Source organism: Mytilus edulis, chromosome 12 (genome assembly GCF_963676685.1).
Source record: "Mytilus edulis chromosome 12, xbMytEdul2.2, whole genome shotgun sequence".
Classification (NCBI taxonomy): domain Eukaryota; kingdom Metazoa; phylum Mollusca; class Bivalvia; order Mytilida; family Mytilidae; genus Mytilus; species Mytilus edulis.
This window is the reverse complement of record NC_092355.1, coordinates 76,770,998-76,798,162: the sequence shown is the minus strand read 5'-3', so window position 1 is coordinate 76,798,162 and position 27,165 is coordinate 76,770,998. Positions and strand designations below refer to the sequence as shown.

At 32.4% G+C, this 27,165-nt stretch overlaps 1 protein-coding gene across 1 annotated transcript in view; it reads left to right on the top strand.

The window, feature by feature from the left end:
• Positions 1–9,136, top strand: part of LOC139497852 (uncharacterized) — an 81,454-nt gene extending 72,318 nt beyond the window's left edge. Inside the window, exons 10-12 of the mRNA XM_071286092.1 lie at positions 149–170; positions 1,401–1,685; positions 8,430–9,136. Of these exons, the coding sequence (XP_071142193.1) occupies positions 149–170; positions 1,401–1,685; positions 8,430–8,524 (402 nt within the window). The 3' untranslated portion in view covers positions 8,525–9,136. The remainder of the gene's footprint in view (positions 1–148; positions 171–1,400; positions 1,686–8,429) is intronic.
• The last annotated feature ends 18,029 nt before the right edge of the window (positions 9,137–27,165 follow it).

Sequence of the window (27,165 nt, the reverse complement as noted above, 5' to 3'; positions counted from 1 at the left end):
TAGGTAACTAATATATGTATTGATATATTTCAATGAGACAGTAAAAACAAAAACACATAAGATCAATACCAATCTTATTATGAAGTGGTATTCATAGATTATTGAAAAAAATATAAGTGTGTTTTTAAATATGTTATTCTTTTTACAGGAACAGAAGTGTGACCATCAAAGTATGTGTTAATTTCGTAATTTTTATTTGTAATTCATTATTTCTTCAATTTGAAAAAAAAATACTAATTTTACTGTATAATCAATTGAAGAATAAGATGCTATTCAAATATACGCGAATTTAATTTGTCCAAAAAATGTACATCATTCAAAAATAAACATAATTCAGATATCCTTTTTTTTAATTTCAGAATTTGATCAATGTTTTACATATAAAATTTAAAAAACGATAACAAGGATTATAATTTAGTACCCCAGACACACGTTTCGTCTACATAAGACTCATTTATAGTGATGCACATTTCACAATATTCATAAAGCAAAAAAAGGACAAAGTTGAAGAGCATTGATGATCCAAAATTCCAAAAGGTTGTGCCAAATACGGCTAAGGTAATCTACTCCTGGGATAAGAAAATCCTTAGTTTTTTCGATAAATTTATGATTTTGTAAACAGGAAATTAAAAAAAAAATGACCACATTATTGATATTCATGTCAACACCGAAGTGTTGAATAATGGGCTGGTGATACCCTCGGGGTCGAAACGTCCACCAGCATAAAATGGTGCATTTGAAATAAATAGCAGTAATTAGTCTTGTTTGAAACATGCAGGATATTTGCACGTGTTATATAAGTTAGGCAATACAAATAAAATTTAAAAAACACAAACTGTCATTCTGTCTAATGCAATTCATAAGAATTATATTTTATAGAAGTTTGAAAAAGCTTTAAGATATATGACAACAGTTTGAATTATATGATAATCTCTTCAATTAGGATTAACCTCAATAAAATATATTGCCTTGTTTTTCTTTAGTATTTATTAAAATCTGAAAAGCAAAATTACTGTTAAAAAACTTTCAAACTGGGAAAGACTTGCATAATTTCCGGCTATGCATGCATCCCTATCATGCTCTCTGTTACCACAAACCGTCAAGCAACTAACACTTCATCAGCCATTTTTCAACCATATGCTCTAACTTATGAAGGCCATATAAAAGTACGATAAAAAAACAAAGATATAACTAAAAAAAGACTAAATATACAAAGTTGTTTCATTTGCAATGATTAACAACATCTGCGTAATTTTTATAATATATCGTATGAAACAATTATATGCAGTATGTACAAAATGGTCTCAGAAAAAAAAACCAGTATGATAAAAAAAAAAATTAGGATAAAATAACAGTTGTGAAATATATCTTATTAAAAGTGTTATCTTATTTGATTTCAGGCACCATCGGAGATAAATATGACTACATCGTGCAGCAAAGATTGGACATAAGCAATATATTGGATCGAATGATTACACACTTGGTAATATCAGTTAAAGACAGACACTGCATTCAACATAACAAAAGTCAAGATGAGCAGACCAAAACATTGCTAGATATAGTGATAGAAAGGGGAGGTACAACCAACAATGTCTTTATTGATGTATTAGCAGAATGTGGTTACAACGAACTCGCAAACAGTTTGAAAAAAGAGTCGGAGAATAAAAGTCAAAGTTCAAAAATAGGTATGATCTGTATGTGTGCATAGTATCTATCAAAAATTAAAGCTAAATGAAATGAACCTATGCTATTAAATGTCTTTTTTTTTTAAACTGTTGTAACTGGAATTGAACATGTTGGATTCGTAATCTCGTTTGTCAGCTGCATCTGTTAGTCAAGCCATAATTTACATAATCTTAGAGTTTTCACTAAATATAAAAATACGAATATATGAATATAGCAAAAAGTCAAATCACAAAAATACTAAACTGAGACGAAAATTTAATTGGAAAGTCCATAATCACATGGTAAAATCAAAAGACAAAACAGATCAAAAACGAAGGGACAAGAACTGTCATATTCCTGACTTGGTATAGGTATTTTCAAATGTAGAGAATGGTGGATTTAAGTTGGTTTTATAGCGCTTAACCTTCTCACTTTGTTGACAGTCTTATCAAATATTGTTATATTTACAATGATGCGGGAACTAAAATCCTTGTAAATAAAATATTTGTTTGCACTATCACATTGTTGAATAATTTTCTTACCAATTGTTTTCTTCTACCCCCTGGTAGCCAATGTTGTGTTATCTATATTATCTCATTACTGCTAAAAACACTATAATTATATAATAAAAGATTCATGTGTTAAGGCAGCACACAGTAGCGGATTGGTATGGTCCCCAATTGTCCCTTAGACGTCACCTAATTTTTAAACGACCAGTTATATGAATGTTCTAACACTTTAAATAACCTCATCATACATGTAATAGTAACAAAGATTAATATTTTGTACGAATGCACGCGATTTGTCTACAAAATACTACTTACTGACGCTCGCATCAAAACAGTTAAAAAGGCCAACTAAAATACTAAAATGCAGAACATTAGGGACCAAAAGAGGTTTTGCTAAATGCAGCTTAAGTAATATATTCCTGGGCTCGAAAATATTTAGTTTCGGAAAAATGTAACGTTTTGTAAACATTTAGTCTAAAATAATGGTCATATCAAGGGCTGATGATATATCCAAGTTCAAAGGTCAAAGTTGACAAACTTGTTATATTCCACAAATAGCAACTTGCAATTAATGAATGGAAATAAAGTTTTCAATTTGAAGGAATAATTAGTCAAAAATAGCCATATGTGAAACAATGAACCCATAAACCTCATACAAATATTACTTTGGATTACTGTTTAACATAACTGTTCTCCGATGCATGTTAATTTAACATTCACATATTTTGATGACTGTTTAACATCACTGTTCTCTGAGGCATGTTAATTTAGCATTCACATATTCTAATGCATCTGTATTAATTAACATAGCTGTTCTCCGATGCATGTTAATTTAGCATTCACATATTCTAATGCATCTGTATGATTTAACATCACTGTTCTCCGAGGCATGTTAATTTAACATTTACATATTCTGATGCATCTGTATGATTTAATATAACTGTTCTCCGAGGCATGTTAATTTAGCATTCACATTTTCTGATGCATCTGTATGATTTAACATCACTGTTCTCCGAGGCATGTTAATTTAACATTCACATATTCTGATGCATCTGTAAGATTTAACATCATTGTTCTCCGAGGCATGTTAATTTAGCATTCACATATTCTGATGCATCTGTATGATTTAACATCATTGTTCTCCGAGGCATGTTAATTTAGCATTCACATATTCTAATGCATCTGTATGATTTAACATAACTGTTCTCCGAGGCATGTTAATTTAGCATTCACATATTCTGATGCATCTGTATGATTTAACATAACTGTTCTCCGAGGCATGTTAATTTAACATTTACATATTCTGATGCATCTGTATGATTTAACATCAAGGTTTTCCGAGGCATGTTAATTTAGCATTCACATATTCTAATGCATCTGTATGATTTAACATAACTGTTCTCCGAGGCATGTTAATTTAACATTTACATATTCTAATGCATCTGTATGATTTAACATCACTTTCCCGAGGCATGTTAATTTAGCATTCACATATTCTGATGCATCTGTATGATTTAACATCACTGTTCTCCGAGGCATGTTAATTTAGCATTCACATATTCTAATGCATCTGTATGATTTAACATAACTGTTCTCCGAGGCATGTTAATTTAACATTTACATATTCTGATGCATCTGTATGATTTAACATCAAGGTTTTCCGAGGCATGTTAATTTAGCATTCACATATTCTAATGCATCTGTATGATTTAACATAACTGTTCTCCGAGGCATGTTAATTTAGCATTCATTCGGCATGTTAATTTAGCATTCACATATTCTGATGCATCTGTATGATTTAACATAACTGTTCTCCGAGGCATGTTAATTTAGCATTCACATATTCTAATGCATCTGTATGATTTAACATCAAGGTTCTCCGAGGCATGTTAATTTAGCATTCACATATTCTAATGCATCTGTATGATTTAACATAACTGTTCTCCGAGGCATGTTAATTTAGCATTCACATATTCTGATGCATCTGTATGATTTAACATCACTGTTCTCCGAGGCATGTTAATTTAGCATTCACATATTCTAATGCATCTGTATGATTTAACATAACTGTTCTCCGAGGCATGTTAATTTAGCATTCACATATTCTGATGCATCTGTATGATTTAACATCACTGTTCTCCGAGGCATGTTAATTTAGCATTCACATATTCTAATGCATCTGTAAGATTTAACATCACTGTTCTCCGAGGCATGTTAATTTAACATTCACATATTCTGATGCATCTGTATGATTTAACATCAAGGTTTTCCGAGGCATGTTAATTTAACATTCACATATTCTGATGCATCTGTATGATTTAACATCACTTTCCCGAGGCATGTTAATTTAGCATTCACATATTCTAATGCATCTGTATGATTTAACATCACTGTTCTCCGAGGCATGTTAATTTAACATTTACATATTCTGATGCATCTGTATGATTAAATATAACTGTTCTCCGAGGCATGTTAATTTAACATTTACATATTCTGATGCATCTGTATGATTAAACATCACTGTTCTCCGAGGCATGTTAATTTAACATTCACATATTCTAATGCATCTGTATGATTTAACATAACTGTTCTCCGAGGCATGTTAATTTAACATTTACATATTCTGATGCATCTGTATGATTTAACATAACTGTTCTCCGAGGCATGTTAATTTAACATTTACATATTCTGATGCATCTGTATGATTAAATATAACTGTTCTCCGAGGCATGTTAATTTAACATTTACATATTCTGATGCATCTGTATGATTTAACATCACTGTTCTCCGAGGCATGTTAATTTAACATTCACATATTCTGATGCATCTGTATGATTAAACATCACTGTTCTCCGAGGCATGTTAATTTAGCATTCACATATTCTAATGCATCTGTATGATTTAACATCACTGTTCTCCGATGCATGTTAATTTAACATTCACATATTCTGATGCATCTGTATGATTTAACATAACTGTTCTCCGAGGCATGTTAATTTAACATTCACATATTCTAATGCATCTGTATGATTTAACATCACTGTTCTCCGAGGCATGTTAATTTAACATTCACATATTCTGATGCATCTGTATGATTAAACATCACTGTTCTCCGAGGCATGTTAATTTAGCATTCACATATTCTAATGCATCTGTATGATTTAACATAACTGTTCTCCGAGGCATGTTAATTTAACATTTACATATTCTAATGCATCTGTATGATTAAACATCATTGTTCTCCGAGGCATGTTAATTTAGCATTCACATATTCTAATGCATCTGTATGATTTAACATAACTGTTCTCCGAGGCATGTTAATTTAACATTTACATATTCTGATGCATCTGTATGATTAAACATCACTGTTCTCCGAGGCATGTTAATTTAACATTTACATATTCTGATGCATCTGTATGATTAAACATCACTGTTCTCCGAGGCATGTTAATTTAGCATTCACATATTCTAATGCATCTGTATGATTTAACATAACTGTTCTCCGAGGCATGTTTATTTAGCATTCACATATTCTGATGCATCTGTATGATTTAACATAACTGTTCTCCGAGGCATGTTTATTTAGCATTCACATATTCTAATGCATCTGTATGATTAAACATCACTGTTCTCCGAGGCATGTTAATTTAGCATTCACATATTCTAATGCATCTGTATGATTTAACATAACTGTTCTCCGAGGCATGTTTATTTAGCATTCACATATTCTAATGCATCTGTATGATTTAACATAACTGTTCTCCGAGGCATGTTTATTTAGCATTCACATATTCTGATGCATCTGTATGATTTAACATAACTGTTCTCCGAGGCATGTTAATTTAACATTTACATATTCTGATGCATCTGTATGATTAAACATCACTGTTCTCCGAGGCATGTTAATTTAGCATTCACATATTCTAATGCATCTGTATGATTTAACATAACTGTTCTCCGAGGCATGTTTATTTAGCATTCACATATTCTGATGCATCTGTATGATTTAACATAACTGTTCTCCGAGGCATGTTAATTTAGCATTCACATATTCTGATGCATCTGTATGATTTAACATCACTGTTCTCCGAGGCATGTTTATTTAGCATTCACATATTCTGATGCATCTGTATGATTTAACATCACTGTTCTCCGAGGCATGTTTATTTAGCATTCACATATTCTGATGCATCTGTATGATTTAACATAACTGTTCTCCGAGGCATGTTTATTTAGCATTCACATATTCTGATGCATCTGTATGATTTAACATCACTGTTCTCCGAGGCATGTTAATTTAGCATTCACATATTCTAATGCATCTGTATGATTTAACATCACTGTTCTCCGAGGCATGTTAATTTAGCATTCACATATTCTAATGCATCTGTATGATTTAACATCACTGTTCTCCGAGGCATGTTAATTTAACATTCACATATTCTGATGCATCTGTATGATTAAACATCACTGTTCTCCGAGGCATGTTAATTTAGCATTCACATATTCTGATGCATCTGTAAGATTTAACATCATTGTTCTCCGAGGCATGTTTATTTAGCATTCACATATTCTGATGCATCTGTATGATTTAACATAACTGTTCTCCGAGGCATGTTAATTTAACATTTACATATTCTGATGCATCTGTATGATTTAACATCATCAATTGCAAAAGTTTAGAAAGAGAGATATGAAGTCGAAAATCATTTCGTAGAGTGGTACTTATTGCTGCGTATCAATTTTTGACATTTCCACCTCTGATGTCTGTTTGTTTTGCTCACTCATATCAATATAATGGAATGGTATGCCACTGACATACAAATTAGAAGTTTAGCTAGGTATATAATCCACTATATTTTAAATAAGGAAATGCCTATACCAAGTCAGAAATAAAACAATTGTATCCTTTTTTAGGTGTCTGAGCTTTTCATTTTTTGCATTTTTAATTGATCTTGGAATTTGATATGATTGGTATTTTTTTTTATCTCTAATAGTTTCAATGCTTGTCAATAACTCCAGTCTGTATTGCCCGATGCACGTAGTCGTCCATCTTAAGCTTTTTGTCAATAGGCATCTTTTTCAAAGTCAATCCATAAATTTTAGACAAAGTTTGCCTCAATCATCCATGAGATTACTGATTTTCATTGCCATTGACCAACCCATATACTAAAAATTGTTAGCAATCGTTATATAGCTTTGCAAAAAACCTTAAAAGGATAAGAAAAATATATCATACAAAAGCAAACACATGTCATTAATAATTAATCCCAAACACACACTAAAAGCAATCGCACCAAAACCTGAACAGCAAAAAACTTTGCAAAACAACTAAGTTCAACCACTAATTGATCTCATTTAAACATTTATTAATGGATGATAGCTTTACAAAGAATTGTATGAGGTTTGCTTATATATTATATATTGTATCTTCTAAAACAGAGAATAACAATGTGCAAAAATGGTCAAAAAACCTGTTTTTTAATATTGATAGATCTGAAAGACATTGTAATCTTTGTAATGCTAATGAACTTGGTGATGAGTTCCATTACTTATTCAAATGTACCTTTTTCAACAATGCTAGAGCTAAATTTTTACCTTTAGATATATGTAAAAACCCAAATGTTTTAAAATTTAAAGAATTGATGAATACATCAGATTTATTCAGACTTACTGGAATAGCAAAATTTTGTAAAAGTGTTATTAAAACCTTTTAATTCATGTGCTTAATCATGTTACTATATTTTGTACTTCCTGTCAAATATCTGTATTAATTATATATACTATTATTGCACCTTTGTTAACCATGTTTTAATGTAAATATGTAAATGTGTTCATACTTTTATAGTTTGTTAAAAAATGTTGTACTAACATACCCCATGTGGGGGCTTTAGTGAAATAAAATGTCTTATGTCTTATGTCTTATGTTACCTTAAACATGTTAACAAATGTTAATACGGGCTGAAACATACATTTCGTAACTTTGATAAAGGTATAATTTCATATCAAATGTACAATGACCTTACCAATCAATTGCCTCTAAAAAAAATAACTTATATATAGCCTTCTATTTTAGAAGGTTACCGAAAACCGCATAGATGATCATAGAGGAAGAAGACATACAAATATATTAGAATTAGGCATATAAACTCAAAAGATAAATATATATTTAATATGAAAGAATAGTTACTTAGATGTAAAATATTTCACCAAATTTCAGAATGGACTATTTCTAACAGACATTTATATTTTTAGGATTAGAAGATGTTCCAGATTACAAAATACGTCTACAGAAGAATTACTTAAATATAATCAAGACGTTAAAACACAACCTACATAACGACCAGTAGAATTTCAAATACATAGGAACATGTGAGAAACGACGGACACTTTTTTGTAAAATATATAAAAAATATACTTTATTTCCCGAATCTACACAAGTGAATACTGTATGAAATGGACCTATCAGACTAGATACAAAATAAAAACGTATCAAACATAGCAATTTATCTATCAAACATTCAAACAATATTAATATTCATGATATCCTGAAAAATTCAATCAATGTTGGATCCTGGATAGTGAATGCACTAGAAATAGCAGATCTGATATTCCATTAATGCATTTAGATGTAAAATGATATCTGATGATGTCCAATCTACGATGGAAGAGAGGCATTATGTTTTCCAGTCTTTGGGTGTAGTCGTCCGTGCATTCGTCCGTCTGTCTGTCATGCTTCATTGTTTCAGTTTTTTGTTGAGGCAGTTTTTGTAGAAGTTGAAATTCAATCAACTTGAATCTTAGTGCACAGGTACCCTATGCTATTATCTGTCTCAATGTAATGCCAAATTAGAGTTTTTGATCAAAATTTTCTGTTTCACTAAACATAAAAAGAGCGATTGAGGCATCCGAGTACTATATACACATTCTGGTTTTCAAAATGTATACAAAGTTTATGGTAAATAAAATAATTCAACATTGCCTTTTTTAATGTAACAGTGCATCCCTTTGAACGAATGGGTTACTTGAAAAAAATGTTTTTCTCTCCTTCGAATAGGTAGTGATATTTTAGTTTATTAATGTTTTCATTTCAAAACAATGGTCTTAATATCAAGTATACAAAGTTAATGGTAAAAAAAAAACAAAACTGAAATCTAGAAAGGACTTACTGAAAAATTATACCATGAATTAATCTGAATTATCAATAAATAAATAAATCTAAATTGGAAGTAATCTGTTATTGTAAATGCTAGCTCTTTAATGTTAAGACATTTTTGATAGCATATTTTAGTTTTCTATATTTTAAAATCTAATCAAGGTTGGGCTCTTTTCTTCAGTCCTACCAAATGGAAGATCTGTTGCCTCTTTTTGGAGTAGCGGTGCATCCCTTTGTACGAATTGATCACTTAATTTTTTTTTTTTTCTCATGAGAAACTTGATTATTTGGTATAATCGCATGTAAATACATTTCATTGTTGAGAAATTTAAAAGCCTTAATCATTAGTCATATAGACAACTTAGACACTAGATTATTTGGTATAGTCGCATGTTAATACATTTAATTGTGAAAAAAATCAGAAGTTTTAGTCATTAGTCCAATAGATAAATTAGACACTCGATTATTTGGTTTAGTCGCATATAAATAAATTCAATTGTTAAGAAATTTAGAAGTATTAGTCATTAGTCATATAGAGAAATGAGACACTTTTTTGTTCGGTATAGACGCGTGAGTCATTCATCTTGTATAGATGATATAGATAATTGATATGTGTGTACATATTTTGTACTTGTATACAAATACCATGAAAACTCAGCCTTATCAAATAGTTTTTTATGTATGTATATATGTATTTATTAGCTCACCTGGCCTAAAAGGCCATGTGAGCTTTTCTCATCACTTGGCGTCCGTCGTCGTCGTCGACGTCGTCGTCGTCGACGTCGTCGTCGTCGTTAACAATTTTTCAAACATCTTCTCCTCTGAAACTACTGAATGGATTTGAATGAAACTTAACATGATTGTTCCTTAGTATATCCTGCACAAAATGTGCGCTTCGATTTTTGATCCGTCAAAAAACATGGCCGCTGTTACTTAAAATAGAACATAGGGGTCAAATGCAGTTTTTGGCTTATATCTCAAAAACGAAAGCATTTAGAGCAAATCTGACAGGGTAAAAATGTTCATTAGGTCAAGATCTATCAGCCCTGAAATTTTCAGATGAATCAAACAAACCATTGTTGGGTTGCTGCCACTTAATTGGTAATTTTAAGGAAATTTTGCAGTTTTTGGTCATTATCTTGAATATTATTATAGATAAAGATAAACTGTAAACAGCAAAAAAGATCAGCAAAGTAAGATCTACAAATAAGTTAATATGACCAAAATTGTCAATTGACCCCTTAAGGGGTTATTGTCCTTTAATGACAATTTTTCACAATTTGTTCATCATATTTGCTAACTTTAAAAAATCTTCTCCTCTGAAACTACTGAATGGATTTGGTTAAAACTTAGCATGGTTGTTCCTTAGATTATCCTGCACAAAGTGTGTGCTTTGATTTTTGATCCGTCAAAAAACATGGCCGCCGTTACTTAAAATAGAACATAGGGGTCAAATGCAGTTTTTGGCTTATATCTCAAAAACGAAAGCATTAAGAGCAAATCTGACATGAAGTAAAAATGTTCATTAGGTCAATATCTATCAGCCCTGAAATTTTCAGATGAATCAAACATCCAATTGTTGGGTTGCTGCCACTTAATTGGTAATTTTAAGGAAATTTTGCAGTTTTTGGTCATTATCTTGAATATTATTATAGATAAAGATAAACTGTAAACAGCAAAAACGATCAGCAAAGTAAGATCTACAAATAAGTTAATATAACCAAAATTGTCAATTGACCCCTTAAGGGGTTATTGTCCTTTAATGACAATTTTTCACAATTTGTTCATCATATTTGCTAACTTTAAAAAATCTTCTTCTCTGAAACTACTGAATGGATTTGGTTAAAACTTAGCATGGTTGTTCCTTAGATTATCCTGCACAAAGTGTGTGCTTTGATTTTTGATCCGTCAAAAAACATGGCCGCCGTTACTTAAAATAGAACATAGGGGTCAAATGCAGTTTTTGGCTTATATCTCAAAAACGAAAGCATTAAGAGCAAATCTGACAGGAGTAAAAATGTTCATTAGGTCAATATCTATCAGCCCTGAAATTTTCAGATGAATCAAACATCCAATTGTTGGGTTGCTGCCACTTAATTGGTAATTTTAAGGAAATTTTGCAGTTTTTGGTCATTATCTTGAATATTATTATAGATAAAGATAAACTGTAAACAGCAAATATGATAAGCAAAGTAAGATCTACAAATAAGTCAATTTGACCAAAATTGTCAATTGACCTCTTTAGGAGTTATTGCCCTTTAAAGACTTTTTTCACAATTTGTTCATCATGTTGACTTACTTTAAAAAATCTTCTCTTATGAAACTGCTGTATCAATTTCAGCCAAACTTATGCTAAATGAGTTTCAGAGTTTCAGAGTATCTAGTATAAATTTTATATTTCATTTCCTTGTATGTCAAGAAACATAGCTCCTATGGCTAAAATAGAACATAGGAGAAAATGATTTTTTTTTGCTTTTGAAGAAAATAGGACGATTCAAAGAACATTTAAATAAATTGAAAAGCCAAAATAATCATTGATGAGAGATTAAACCAAAAAAATTCAGGTGAGCGATTCAGGCTCTCGAGAGCCTCTTGTTTTAGATATTTTAACTTGCTCTTTAGTTTACCCATAATGAAATTTCACTTTAAGGATATTTTAATATAGCAATGACTATTATCTTTGATGTATATGTATATAGCTATCTTTTCTTATAAATGCATGGAAATTCACATTATTACTTGCTGCATCACACTTAGTATTACAGTATGTATTCATCGTTGTTGCATTTTCCTTATCAACCAACACTGTTTGTGATCACGCATAGGCCTTTATCTTACATGTTTTAGTATTATACAAAATCTTAAAAATACAGGATGTTAGTTCATTAAAACAGGTATAAGTAGTTATATGTCTAATTAGGGCCAACACAAATAAGGGGGAAGGGGGAGCAGAAAAGACCTCAACATGAAATATTTAAACTATTCAAATAACAAACCTTACAACCTAAGACAGACATGGTTTTCTGCGCTCAACACTCTCGCTAACCTGGGACTGTAATGTAATAACACAAAATAAAAATGGATTGCAAATCAGTTAAAATAAATTTTAAAAGAGCACATCTCAACACAATAATTAACACATGACATTGACTTCAGTCTCAGATAATACGTTCAATGTCTTGTTTTTTTTAATTGTGGTTCTTATTTCGAATTGAATTCCAATTAGGGAATATATCTACCTATGTGTTGCTCTAATATCTTGTATATGTTTAGCTTGACTTCATTTTGTAATCATTAATTTAACAAATGTATCTCCCTCTCTGATTCCTTGTTCAGTTTCCATTTAATTGTTTTGCCATTTGACGCCAATCAGCTCTTGGTTATTGTTTTAGGTTTTTGGTTTTGTTTGTAATATTTTGACAATCTAAAAGAGGGACGAAAGATACCAAAGGGACAGTCAAACTCATAAATCGAAAATAAACTGACAACGCGATGGCTAAAAATGAAAAAGACAAACAGAAAAACAATAGTACACATGACAAAACATAGAAAACTAAAGAAAAAACAACACTAACCCCAACCAAAATCTAGGGGTGATATCAGGTGCTCCGGCAGGGTAATCAGATCCTGCTCCACATGTGGCACCCGTCGTGTTGCTTATGTGATAACACATCTTTAAAGAGACATAAATTGTCGAAACGCCAATATGTTGCCGAACACATTTGTACTCTAATATCATTATTTCAAAAGCAACTGAGAAAAAGGCATAACTTTAAAATCAGGGTAGATACTTGCAACTAATAAATGCATGATGTTAAAGTAAATGCATGAGTTTAACACTACGCATGCACTGAAAAGTAGTTCGCGTCAAACTTACAAAGAAATAATGGTGTGAAGAGGAGAAAAAAATAAGTTGTTTGCCCCCATTTCGTCCACTCTAACCTTCTAGACTACCGGAGAACGATCCTAGTTTTTGGTTGGGTTCGTGTTGCTTAGTCTTTAGTTTTCTATTTTGAATTGATGTACTATTGTTTGTCTCTCAGTTTGTCTCTCCGTCTTTTACTTTTTAAACCTAACATTGCCCGTATATTTTCGACTTGTGAGTTTGAATATCCCGCTGGTATGCTTTGTCTCTCTTTTACGTGCTGGATCCCTACCATTATAAACTGTCAATTAGAAAACAAACCAAATCTACTGTTAGTATGTCAGCTGGATATATTAAATATCCCTCTGGTATGCTTTGTCTCTCTTTTACGTGCTGGATCCCTACCATTATAAACTGTCAATTAGAAAACAAACCAAATCTACTGTTAGTATGTCAGCTGGATATATTAAATATCCCTCTGGTATGCTTTGTCTCTCTTTTACGTGCTGGATCCCTACCATTATAAACTGTCAATCAGAAAACAAACCAAATCTACTGTTAGTATGTAAGCTGGATATATTAAATATCCCTCTGGTATGCTTTATCTCTCTTTTACGTGCTGGATCCCTACCATTATAAACTGTCAATTAGAAAACAAACCAAATCTACTGTTAGTATGTTAGCTGGATATATAAAATATCTCTCTGGTATGCTTTGTCTCTCTTTTACGTGCTGGATCCCTACCATTATAAACTGTCAATTAGAAAACAAACCAAATCTACTGTTAGTATGTCAGCTGGATATATTAAATATCCCTTTGGAATGCTTTGTCTCCCTTTTACGTGCTGGATCCCTACCATTATAAACTGTCTATTAGAAAACAAACCAAATCTACTGTTAGTATGTAAGCTGGATAAACTAAATATCCCTCTGGTATGCTTTGTCTCTCTTTTACGTGCTGGATCCCTAGCAATATAAACCGTCAATAAGAAAACAAACCAAATCTACTGTTAGTATGTAAGCTGGATATATTAAATATCCCTCTGGTATGCTTTGTCTCTCTTTTACGTGCTGGAGCCCTAGCAATATAAACCGTCAATAAGAAAACAAACCAAATCTACTGTTAGTATGTAAGCTGGATATATTAAATATCCCTCTGGTATGCTTTGTCTCTCTTTTACAAAAATTGTACGTGCTGGATCCCTACCATTATAAACTGTCAATTAGAAAACAAACCAAATCTACTGTTAGTATGTCAGCTGGATATATTAAATATCCCTTTGGAATGCTTTGTCTCCCTTTTACGTGCTGGATCCCTACCATTATAAACTGTCTATTAGAAAACAAACCAAATCTACTGTTAGTATGTAAGCTGGATAAATTAAATATCCCTCTGGTATGCTTTGTCTCTCTTTTACGTGCTGGATCCCTAGCAATATAAACCGTCAATAAGAAAACAAACCAAATCTACTGTTAGTATGTCAGCTGGATATATTAAATATCCCTCTGGTATGCTTTGTCTCTCTTTTACGTGCTGGATCCCTACCATTATAAACTGTCAATAAGAAAACAAACCAAATCTACTGTTAGTATGTAAGCTGGATATATTAAATATCCCTCTGGTATGCTTTGTCTCTCTTTTACGTGCTGGATCCCTACCATTATAAACTGTCAATTAGAAAACAAACCAAATCTACTGTCAGTATGTCAGCTGGATATATTAAATATCCCTCTGGTATGCTTTGTCTCTCTTTTACGTGCTGGATCCCTACCATTATAAACTGTCAATTAGAAAACAAACCAAATCTACTGTTAGTATGTAAGCTGGATATATTAAATATCCCTCTGGTATGCTTTGTCTCTCTTTTACGTGCTGGATCCCTACCATTATAAACTGTCAATTAGAAAACAAACCAAATCTACTGTCAGTATGTCAGCTGGATATATTAAATATCCCTCTGGTATGCTTTGTCTCTCTTTTACGTGCTGGATCCCTACCATTATAAACTGTCAATAAGAAAACAAACCAAATCTACTGTTAGTATGTAAGCTGGATATATTAAATATCCCTCTGGTATGCTTTATCTCTCTTTGACGTGCTGGATCCCTACCATTATAAACTGTCAATTAGAAAACAAACCAAATCTACTGTTAGTATGTTAGCTGGATATATAAAATATCTCTCTGGTATGCTTTGTCTCTCTTTTACGTGCTGGATCCCTAGCATTATAAACTGTCAATAAAAAAACAAACCAAATCTACTGTTAGTATGTAAGCTGGATATATTAAATATCCCTCTGGTATGCTTTGTCTCTCTTTTACGTGCTGGATCCCTAGCAATATAAACCGTCAATAAGAAAACAAACCAAATCTACTGTTAGTATGTAAGCTGGATATATTAAATATCCCTTTGGAATGCTTTCTCTCCCTTTTACGTGCTGGATCCCTACCATTATAAACTGTCAATTAGAAAACAAACCAAATTTACTGTTGTAATGTAAGCTGGATATATTAAATATCCCTCTGGTATGCTTTGTCTCTCTTTGACGTGCTGGATCCCAACCATTATAAACTGTCAATTAGAAAACAAACCAAATCTACTGTTAGTATGTAAGCTGGATATATTAAATATCCCTCTGGTATGCTTTGTCTCTCTTTTACGTGCTGGATCCCTACCATTATAAACTGTCAATTAGAAAACAAACCAAATCTACTGTTAGTATGTAAGCTGGGTATATTAAATATCCCTCTGGTATGCTTTGTCTCTCTTTTACGTGCTGGATCTCTACCATTATAAACTGTCAATTAGAAAACAAACCAAATCTACTGTTAGTATGTAAGCTGGATATATTAAATATCCCTCTGGTATGCTTTGTCTCTCTTTGACGTGCTGGATCCCTACCATTATAAACTGTCAATTAGAAAACAAACCAAAACTACTGTTAGTATGTAAGCTGGATATATTAAATATCCCTCTGGTATGATTTGTCTCTCTTTTACATGCTGGATCCCTAGTATTATAAACTGTCAATTAGGAAACAAACCACATCTACTGTTAGTATGTAAGCTGGATATATTAAATATCCCTCTGGTATGCTTTGTCTCTCTTTGACGTGCTGGATCCCTACCATTATAAACTGTCAATTAGAAAACAAACCAAATCTATTGTTAGTATGTAAGCTGGATATATTAAATATCCCTCTGGTATGCTTTGTCTCTCTTTTACGTGCTGGATCTCTACCATTATAAACTGTCAATAAGAAAACAAACCAAATCTACTGTTAGTATGTAAGCTGGGTATATTAAATATCCCTCTGGTATGCTTTGTCTCTCTTTTACGTGCTGGATCCCTACCATTATAAACTGTCAATTAGAAAACAAACCAAATCTACTGTTAGTATGTAAGCTGAATATATTAAATATCCCTCTGGTATGCTTTGTCTCTCTTTTACGTGCTGGATCCCTACCATTATAAACTGTCAATTAGAAAACAAACCAAATCTACTGTTAGTATGTAAGCTGGGTATATTAAATATCCCTCTGGTATGCTTTGTCTCTCTTTTACGTGCTGGATCCCTACCATTATAAACTGTCAATTAGAAAACAAACCAAATCTACTGTTAGTATGTAAGCTGGATATATTAAATATCCCTCTGGTATGCTTTGTCTCTCTTTTACGTGCTGGATCTCTACCATTATAAACTGTCAATTAGAAAACAAACCAAATCTACTGTTAGTATGTAAGCTGGATATATTAAATATCCCTCTGGTATGCTTTGTCTCTCCTTGACGTGCTGGATCCCTACCATTATAAACTGTCAATTAGAAAACAAACCAAAACTACTGTTAGTATGTAAGCTGGATATATTAAATATCCCTCTGGTATGATTTGTCTCTCTTTTACATGCTGGATCCCTAGTATTATAAACTGTCAATTAGGAAACAAACCACATCTACTGTTAGTATGTAAGCTGGATATATTAAATATCCCTCTGGTATGCTTTGTCTCTCTTTGACGTGCTGGATCCCTACCATTATAAACTGTCAATTAGAAAACAAACCAAATCTATAATTGTTAGTATGTAAGCTGGATATATTAAATATCCCTCTGGTATGCTTTGTCTCTCTTTTACGTGCTGGATCCCTACCATTATAAACTGTCAATTAGAAAACAAACCAAATCTACTGTCAGTATGTCAGCTGGATATATTAAATATCCCTCTGGTATGCTTTGTCTCTCTTTTACGTGCTGGATCCCTACCATTATAAACTGTCAATAAGAAAACAAACCAAATCTACTGTTAGTATGTAAGCTGGATATATTAAATATCCCTCTGGTATGCTTTATCTCTCTTTGACGTGCTGGATCCCTACCATTATAAACTGTCAATTAGAAAACAAACCAAATCTACTGTTAGTATGTTAGCTGGATATATAAAATATCTCTCTGGTATGCTTTGTCTCTCTTTTACGTGCTGGATCCCTAGCATTATAAACTGTCAATAAAAAAACAAACCAAATCTACTGTTAGTATGTAAGCTGGATATATTAAATATCCCTCTGGTATGCTTTGTCTCTCTTTTACGTGCTGGATCCCTAGCAATATAAACCGTCAATAAGAAAACAAACCAAATCTACTGTTAGTATGGTAGCTGGATATATTAAATATCCCTTTGTTATGCTTTGTCTCTCTTTTACGTGCTGGATCCCTGGCATTATAAACTGTCAATTAGAAAACAAACCAAATCTACTGTTAGTATGTAAGCTGGATATATTAAATATCCCTCTGGTATGCTTTGTCTCTCTTTTACGTGCTGGATCCCTACCATTATAAACTGTCAATTAGAAAACAAACCAAATCTACTGTTAGTATGTAAGCTGGATATATTAAATATCCCTCTGGTATGCTTTGTCTCTCTTTTACGTGCTGGATCCCTACCATTATAAACTGTCTATTAGAAAACAAACCAAATCTACTGTTAGTATGTAAGCTGGATATATTAAATATCCCTCTGGTATGCTTTGTCTCTCTTTTACGTGCTGGATCCCTACCATTATAAACTGTCTATTAGAAAACAAACCAAATCTACTGTTAGTATGTAAGCTGGATATATTAAATATCCCTCTGGTATGCTTTGTCTCTCTTTTACGTGCTGGATCCCTAGCAATATAAACCGTCAATAAGAAAACAAACCAAATCTACTGTTAGTATGTAAGCTGGATATATTAAATATCCCTTTGGAATGCTTTCTCTCCCTTTTACGTGCTGGATCCCTACCATTATAAACTGTCAATTAGAAAACAAACCAAATTTACTGTTGTAATGTAAGCTGGATATATTAAATATCCCTCTGGTATGCTTTGTCTCTCTTTTACGTGCTTGATTCCTAGCATTATAAACTGTCTATTAGAAAACAAACCAAATCTACTGTTAATATGTAAGCTGGATATATTAAATATCCCTCTGGTATGCTTTGTCTCTCTTTTACGTGCTGGATCCCTAGCATTATAAACTGTCAATTAGAAAACAAACCAAATCTACTGTTAGTATGTAAGCTGGATATATTAAATATCCCTCTGGTATGCTTTGTCTCTCTTTTACGTGCTAGATTCCTAGCATAATAAACTGTCAATTAGATAACAAACCAAATCTACTGTTAGTATGTAAGCTGGATTTATTAAATATCCCTCTGGTATGCTTTGTCGTTCTTTTACGTGCTGGATCCCTAACGTTATAAATTGTCAATTAGAAAACAAACCAAATCTACTGTTAGTATGTAAGCTGGATATATTAAATATCCCTCTGGTATGCTTTGTCTCTCTTTTACGTGCTAGATTCCTAGCATAATAAACTGTCAATTAGATAACAAACCAAATCTACTGTTAGTATGTAAGCTGGATTTATTAAATATCCCTCTGGTATGCTTTGTCGTTCTTTTACGTGCTAGATTCCTAGCATTATAAACTGTCAATTAGAAAACAAACCAAATCTACTGTTAGTATGTAAGCTGGATATATTAAATATCCCTCTGGTATGCTTTGTCTCTCTTTTACGTGCTGGATCCCTATCGTTATAAACTGTCAATTAGAAAACAAACCAAATTTACTGTTAGTATGTAAGCTGGATATATTAAATATCCCTCTCGTATGCTTTTTCTCTCTTTTACGTGCTGGATCCCTAGCATTATAAACTGTCAATTAGAAAACAAACCAAATCTACTGTTAGTATGTAAGATGGATATATTAAATATCCCTCTGGTATGCTTTGTCTCTCTTTTACGTACTGGATCTCTAGCATTAGAAACTGTCAATTAGAAAACAAGCCAAATCTACTGTTATTATGTAAGCTGGATATATTAAATATCCCTCTGGTATGCTTTGTCTCCCTTTTACTTGCTGGATCCCTACCATTATAAACTGTCAATAAGAAAACAAACCAAATCTACTGTTAGTATGTAAGCTGGATATATTAAATATCCCTCTGGTATGCTTTGTCTCCCTTTTACGTGCTGGATCCCTAGCATTATAAACTGTCAATTAGAAAACAAACCAAATCTACTGTTAGTATGTAAGCCGGATATATTCAATATCCCTCTGGTATGCTTTGTCTCTGTTTTACGTGCTGGATCCCTAGCATTATAAACTGTCAATTAGAAAACAAACCAAATCTACTGTTAGTATGTAAGCCGGATATATTAAATATCCCTCTGGTATGCTTTGTCTCTGTTTTACGTGCTGGATCCCTAGCATTATAAACTGTTAATTAGAAAACAAACCAAATCTACTGTTAGTATGTAAGCTGGATATATTAAATATCACTCTGGTATGCTTTTTCTCTCTTTTACGTGCTGGATCCCTAGCATTATAAACTGTCAATTAGAAAACAAACCAAATCTACTGTTAGTATGTAAGCCGGATATATTCAATATCCCTCTGGTATGCTTTGTCTCTGTTTTACGTGCTGGATCCCTAGCATTATGAACTGTTAATTAGAAAACAAACCAAATCTACTGTTAGTATGTAAGCTGGATATATTAAATATCCCTCTGGTATGCTTTGTCTCTCTTTTACGTGCTGGATCCCTACCATTATAAACTGTCTATTAGAAAACAAACCAAATCTACTGTTAGTATGTAAGCTGGATATATTAAATATCCCTCTCGTATGCTTTGTCTCTCTTTTACGTGCTGGATCCCTAGCATTATAAACTGTCAATTAGAAAACAAACCAAATCTACTGTTAGTATGTAAGATGGATATATTAAATATCCCTCTGGTATGCTTTGTCTCTCTTTTACGTGCTGGATCCGTAGCATTATAAACTGTCAATTAGAAAACAAACCAAATCTACTGTTAGTATGTAAGCTGGATATATTAAATATCACTCTGGTATGCTTTGTCTCTCTTTTACGTGCTGGATCCCTACCATTATAAACTGTCTATTAGAAAACAAACCAAATCTACTGTTAGTATGTAAGCTGGATATATATTAAATATCCCTCTGGTAGGCTTTGTCTCTCTTTTACGTGCTGGATCCGTAGCATTATAAACTGTCAATTAGAAAACAAACCAAATCTACTGTTAGTATGTAAGCTGGATGTATATTAAATATCCCTCTGGTATGCTTTGTCTCTCTTTTACGTGCTGGATCCCTAGCATTATAAACTGTCAATTAGAAAACAAACCAAATCTACTGTTAGTATGTAAGCTGGATATATTAAATATCCCTCTGGTATGCTTTGTCTCTCTTTTACGTGCTGGATCCGTAGCATTATAAACTGTCAATTAGAAAACAAACCAAATCTACTGTTAGTATGTAAGCTGGATATATTAAATATCCCTCTGGTATGCCTGGTCTCTCTTTTACGTGCTAGATTCCTAGCATTATAAACTGTCAATTAGAAAACAAACCAAATCTACTGTTAGTATGTAAGCTGGATATATTAAGTATCCCTCGGGTATGCTTTGTCTCTCTTTTACGTGCTGGATCCCTAGCATTATAAACTGTCAATTAGAAAACAAACCAAATTTACTGTTAGTATGTAAGCTGGATATATTAAATATCCCTCTCGTATGCTTTATCTCTCTTTTACGTGCTGGATCCCTAGCATTATAAACTGTCAATTAGAAAACAAACCAAATCTACTGTTAGTATGTAAGATGGATATATTAAATATCCCTCTGGTATGCTTTGTCTCTCTTTTACGTGCTAGATCCGTAGCATTATAAACTGTCAATTAGAAAACAAACCAAATCTACTGTTAGTATGTAAGCTGGATATATTAAATATCACTCTGGTATGCTTTGTCTCTCTTTTACGTGCTGGATTTCTAACATTATAAACTGTCAATTATAAAACAAACCAAATCTACTGTAAGTATGTAAGCTGGATATATTAAATATCCATCTGGCATGCTTTATCTCTCTTTTACGTGCTGGATCCCTAGCATTATAAACTGTCAATTAGAAAACAAACCAAATCTACTGTTTGTATGTAAGATGGATATATTAAATATCCCTCTGGTATACTTTGGCTCTCTTTTACGTGCTGGATCCCTAGCATTATAAACTGTCAATTAGAAAACAAGCCAAATATACTGTTAGTATGTAAGCTGGATATATTAAATATCCCTCTGGTATGCTTTGTTTCCATTTTACGTGCTGGATCCCTACCATTATAAACTGTCAATAAGAAAACAAACCAAATCTACTGTTAGTATGTAAGCTGGAGATATTAAATATCCCTCTGGTATGCTTTGTCTCTCTTTTACGTGCTGGATCCCTAGCATTATAAACTGTCAATTAAAAAACAAACCAAATCTACTGTTAGTATGTAAGCCGGATATATTAAATATCCATCTGGTATGCTTTGTCTCTGTTTTACGTGCTGGATCCCTACCATTATAATCTGTCAATTAGAAAACAAACCAAATCTACTGTTAGTATGTATGCTGGATATATTAAATATCCCTCTGGTATGCTTTGTCTCTCTTTTATGTGCTGGATCCCTATCATTATAAACTGTCAAATAGAAAACAAACCAAATCTACTATTAGTATGTAAGCTGGATATATTAAATATCCATCTGGTATGCTTTGTCTCTCTTTTACGTGCTGGATCCCTATCATTATAAACTGTCAATTAGAAAACAAACCAAATCTACTATTAGTATGTAAGCTGGATATATTAAATATCTCTCTGGTATGCTTTGTCTCTCTTTGACGTGCTGGATCCCTATCATTATAAACTGTCAAATAGAAAACAAACCAAATCTACTGTTAGTATGTAAGCTGGATATATTAAATATCCCTCTGGTATGCTTTGTCTCCCTTTTACGTACTGGATCCCTAGCATTATAAACTGTCAATAAGAAAACAAACCAAATCTACTGTTAGTATGTAAGCTGGATATATATTAAATATCCCTCTGGTATGCTTTGTCTCTCTTTTACGTGCTGGATCCCTAGCATTATAAACTGTCAATTAGAAAACAAACCAAATCTACTGTTAGTATGTAAGCTGGATATATTAAATATCCCTCTGGTATGCTTTGTCTCTCTTTTACGTGCTGGATCCGTAGCATTATAAACTGTCAATTAGAAAACAAACCAAATCTACTGTTAGTATGTAAGCTGGATATATTAAATATCCCTCTGGTATGCCTGGTCTCTCTTTTACGTGCTAGATTCCTAGCATTATAAACTGTCAATTAAAAAACAAACCAAATCTACTGTTAGTATGTAAGCTGGATATATTAAGTATCCCTCGGGTATGCTTTGTCTCTCTTTTACGTGCTGGATCCCTATCGTTATAAACTGTCAATTAGAAAACAAACCAAATTTACTGTTAGTATGTAAGCTGGATATATTAAATATCCCTCTCGTATGCTTTATCTCTCTTTTACGTGCTGGATCCCTAGCATTATAAACTGTCAATTAGAAAACAAACCAAATCTACTGTTAGTATGTAAGATGGATATATTAAATATCCCTCTGGTATGCTTTGTCTCTCTTTTACGTGCTAGATCCGTAGCATTATAAACTGTCAATTAGAAAACAAACCAAATCTACTGTTAGTATGTAAGCTGGATATATTAAATATCACTCTGGTATGCTTTGTCTCTCTTTTACGTGCTGGATTTCTAACATTATAAACTGTCAATTATAAAACAAACCAAGTCTACTGTAAGTATGTAAGCTGGATATATTAAATATCCATCTGGCATGCTTTATCTCTCTTTTACGTGCTGGATCCCTAGCATTATAAACTGTCAATTAGAAAACAAACCAAATCTACTGTTTGTATGTAAGATGGATATATTAAATATCCCTCTGGTATACTTTGGCTCTCTTTTACGTGCTGGATCCCTAGCATTATAAACTGTCAATTAGAAAACAAGCCAAATCTACTGTTAGTATGTAAGCTGGATATATTAAATATCCCTCTGGTATGCTTTGTTTCCATTTTACGTGCTGGATCCCTACCATTATAAACTGTCAATAAGAAAACAAACCAAATCTACTGTTAGTATGTAAGCTGGAGATATTAAATATCCCTCTGGTATGCTTTGTCTCTCTTTTACGTGCTGGATCCCTAGCATTATAAACTGTCAATTAAAAAACAAACCAAATCTACTGTTAGTATGTAAGCCGGATATATTAAATATCCATCTGGTATGCTTTGTCTCTGTTTTACGTGCTGGATCCCTACCATTATAATCTGTCAATTAGAAAACAAACCAAATCTACTGTTAGTATGTATGCTGGATATATTAAATATCCCTCTGGTATGCTTTGTCTCTCTTTTATGTGCTGGATCCCTATCATTATAAACTGTCAAATAGAAAACAAACCAAATCTACTATTAGTATGTAAGCTGGATATATTAAATATCCCTCTGGTATGCTTTGTCTCTCTTTTACGTGCTGGATCCCTATCATTATAAACTGTCAATTAGAAAACAAACCAAATCTACTGTTAGTATATAAGGTGGATATATTAAATATCCCTCTGGTATACTTTGTCTCTCTTTTACGTGCTGGATCCCTACCATTATAAACTGTCAATAAGAAAACAAACCAAATCTACTGTTAGTATGTAAGCTGGATATATTAAATATCCCTCTGGTATACTTTGTCTCTCTTTTACGTGCTGGATCCCTAGCATTATAAACTGTCAATTAGAAAACAAACCAAATCTACTGTTAGTTTGTAAGCTGGATATATTAAATATCCCTCTGGTATACTTTGTCTCTCTTTTACGTGCTGGATCCCTAGCAATATAAACTGTCAATTAGAAAACAAACCAAATCTACTGTTAGTATGTAAGCTGGATATATTAAATATCCCTGTGGTATGCTTTATCTCTCTTTTACGTGCTGGATCCCTACCATTATAAACTGTCGATTAGAAAACAAACCAAATCTACTGTTAGTATGTAAGCTGGATATATTAAATATCCCTCTGGTATGCTTTGTCTCTCTTTTTCGTGCTGGATCCCTAGCGTTATAAACTGTCAATTAGAAAACAAACCAAATCTACTGTTAGTATGTAAGCTGGATATGTTAATTATCCCTCTGTTATGCTTTGTCTCCCTTTTACGTGCTGGAACCCTAGGATTATAAACTGTCAATAAGAAAACAAACCAAATCTACTGTTAGTATGTAAGCTGGATATATTAAATATCCCTCTGGTATGCTTTGTCTCTCTTTTACGTGCTGGATCCCTAGCATTATAAACTGTCAATTAGAAAACAAACCAAATCTACTGTTAGTATGTAAGCTGGATATATTAAATATCCCTCTGGTATGCTTTGTCTCCCTTTTACGTGCTGGATTTCTAACATTATAAACTGTCAATTAGAAAACAAACCAAATCTACTGTAAGTATGTAAGCTGGATATATTAAATATCCCTCTGGTATGCTTTGTCTCTCTTTTACGTGCTGGATCCCTAGCATTATAAACTGTCAATTAGAAAACAAACCAAATCTACTGTTAGTATGTAAGCTGGATATATTAAATATCCCTCTGGTATGCTTTGTCTCCCTTTTACGTGCTGGATTTCTAACATTATAAACTGTCAATTAGAAAACAAACCAAATCTACTGTTAGTATGTAAGCTGGATATGTTAATTATCCCTCTGTTATGCTTTGTCTCCCTTTTACGTGCTGGATCCCTACCATTATAAACTGTCAATAAGAAAACAAACCAAATCTACTGTTAGTATGTAAGCTGGATATATTAAATATCCCTCTGGTATGCTTTGTCTCTCTTTTACGTGCTGGATCCCTAGCATTATAAACTGTCAATTAGAAAACAAACCAAATCTACTGTTAGTATGTAAGCTGGATATATTAAATATCCCTCTGGTATGCTTTGTCTCCCTTTTACGTGCTGGATTTCTAACATTATAAACTGTCAATTAGAAAACAAACCAAATCTACTGTAAGTATGTAAGCTGGATATATTAAATATCCATCTGGCATGCTTTGTCTCTCTTTTACGTGCTGGATCCATAGCATTACAAACTGTCAATTAGAAAACAAACCAAATCTACTGTTAATATGTAAGCTGGATATATTAAATATCCCTCTGGTATGCTTTGTCTCTCTTTTACGTGCTGGATCCCTACCATTATAAACTGTCAATTAGAAAACAAACTAAATCTACTGTTAGTATGTAAGCTGGATATATTAAATATCCCTCTGGTATGCTTTGTCTCTCTTTTACGTGCTGGATCCCTACCATTATAAACTGTCAATTAGAAAACAAACCAAATCTACTGTTAGTATGTAAGCTGGATATATTAAATATCCCTCTGGTATGCTTTGTCTCTCTTTTACGTGCTGGATCCCTAGCAATATAAACTGTCAATTAGAAAACAAACCAAATCTACTGTTAGTATGTAAGCTGGATATATTAAACATTTATTTGGATGTAGTTAATCACATTATTAGTCACTATGTATACACAGTAAAGATAAATGTATAAGCAGTTAGAAATTAAAAAAAATATGTATTGAAAAAAACTGTATTCAGTATTATGTATGATTATTATTTAAAAGATATAATCAGTCTATGGAAGAAGCATATCGATAAAAACTTTTCTTATATCACATAGCGATATTGTCTTATATCAATTGTAAATATGCAGACATTCCATGCGGAAAATGTTGTTTTCGGCAACGAAAAATTAAGAAAATACTAATTTTAAAACTTATTGTTCAAATATAAACAACAATTGAGTCTAAATATACATGCAGAAATTAGTTAGAAGCTTACGTCTATGTCAGTGTAAAATTTGAAGTGCTGTGTTTTTCTTATATACATAAATAAACAATGCGATACTTTTAAAATATCAATGCGATACTTTTAAAATATCATAGCGGTGTTTTTGTTATATCAATATCAGTACCGATTAGTATTAATATTAGACTGTTGTACCCATATTTTGACAATTTTACCTATTATGTCTGTTTTGTTCACGCATCGTTGTAAATATGACATAATTTGATGAGACTGTCAAACACGTGAGAGGTGAAGTGCTATAAAACCAGGTTCAGTCCACCATTTTCAAAATTTGAAAATGCCAGTACCGAGTCAGAAATATGACAGTTGTTATCCATTCGTTATCCATTCGTTTGGTGTGTTTTATCATTTGATTATACCATTTGATAAGGGACTTTCTGATTTGAATTTTACTTCTTAGTAGTATTGTATGTAAATAAGCAGTTTTAAGACCATTGCTTAAATTCAAATTGGTTTTTGGTAACATCTTACAAATTTCTCAATTAGTTTTGGAAGCAAATCTGAACAAATAAGAGTTTAATAAACAATGCCGTAATTAAATAATCAAATAGCTAAGTATCAAAATGATTGACCTGTACTTTTGAATCTCCTTTTTTTTTTAAATTATACCGTTGGTTTTCCTGTTTGAATGGTTTAACACTAGCAATGTTCTTGTTCTTATATAG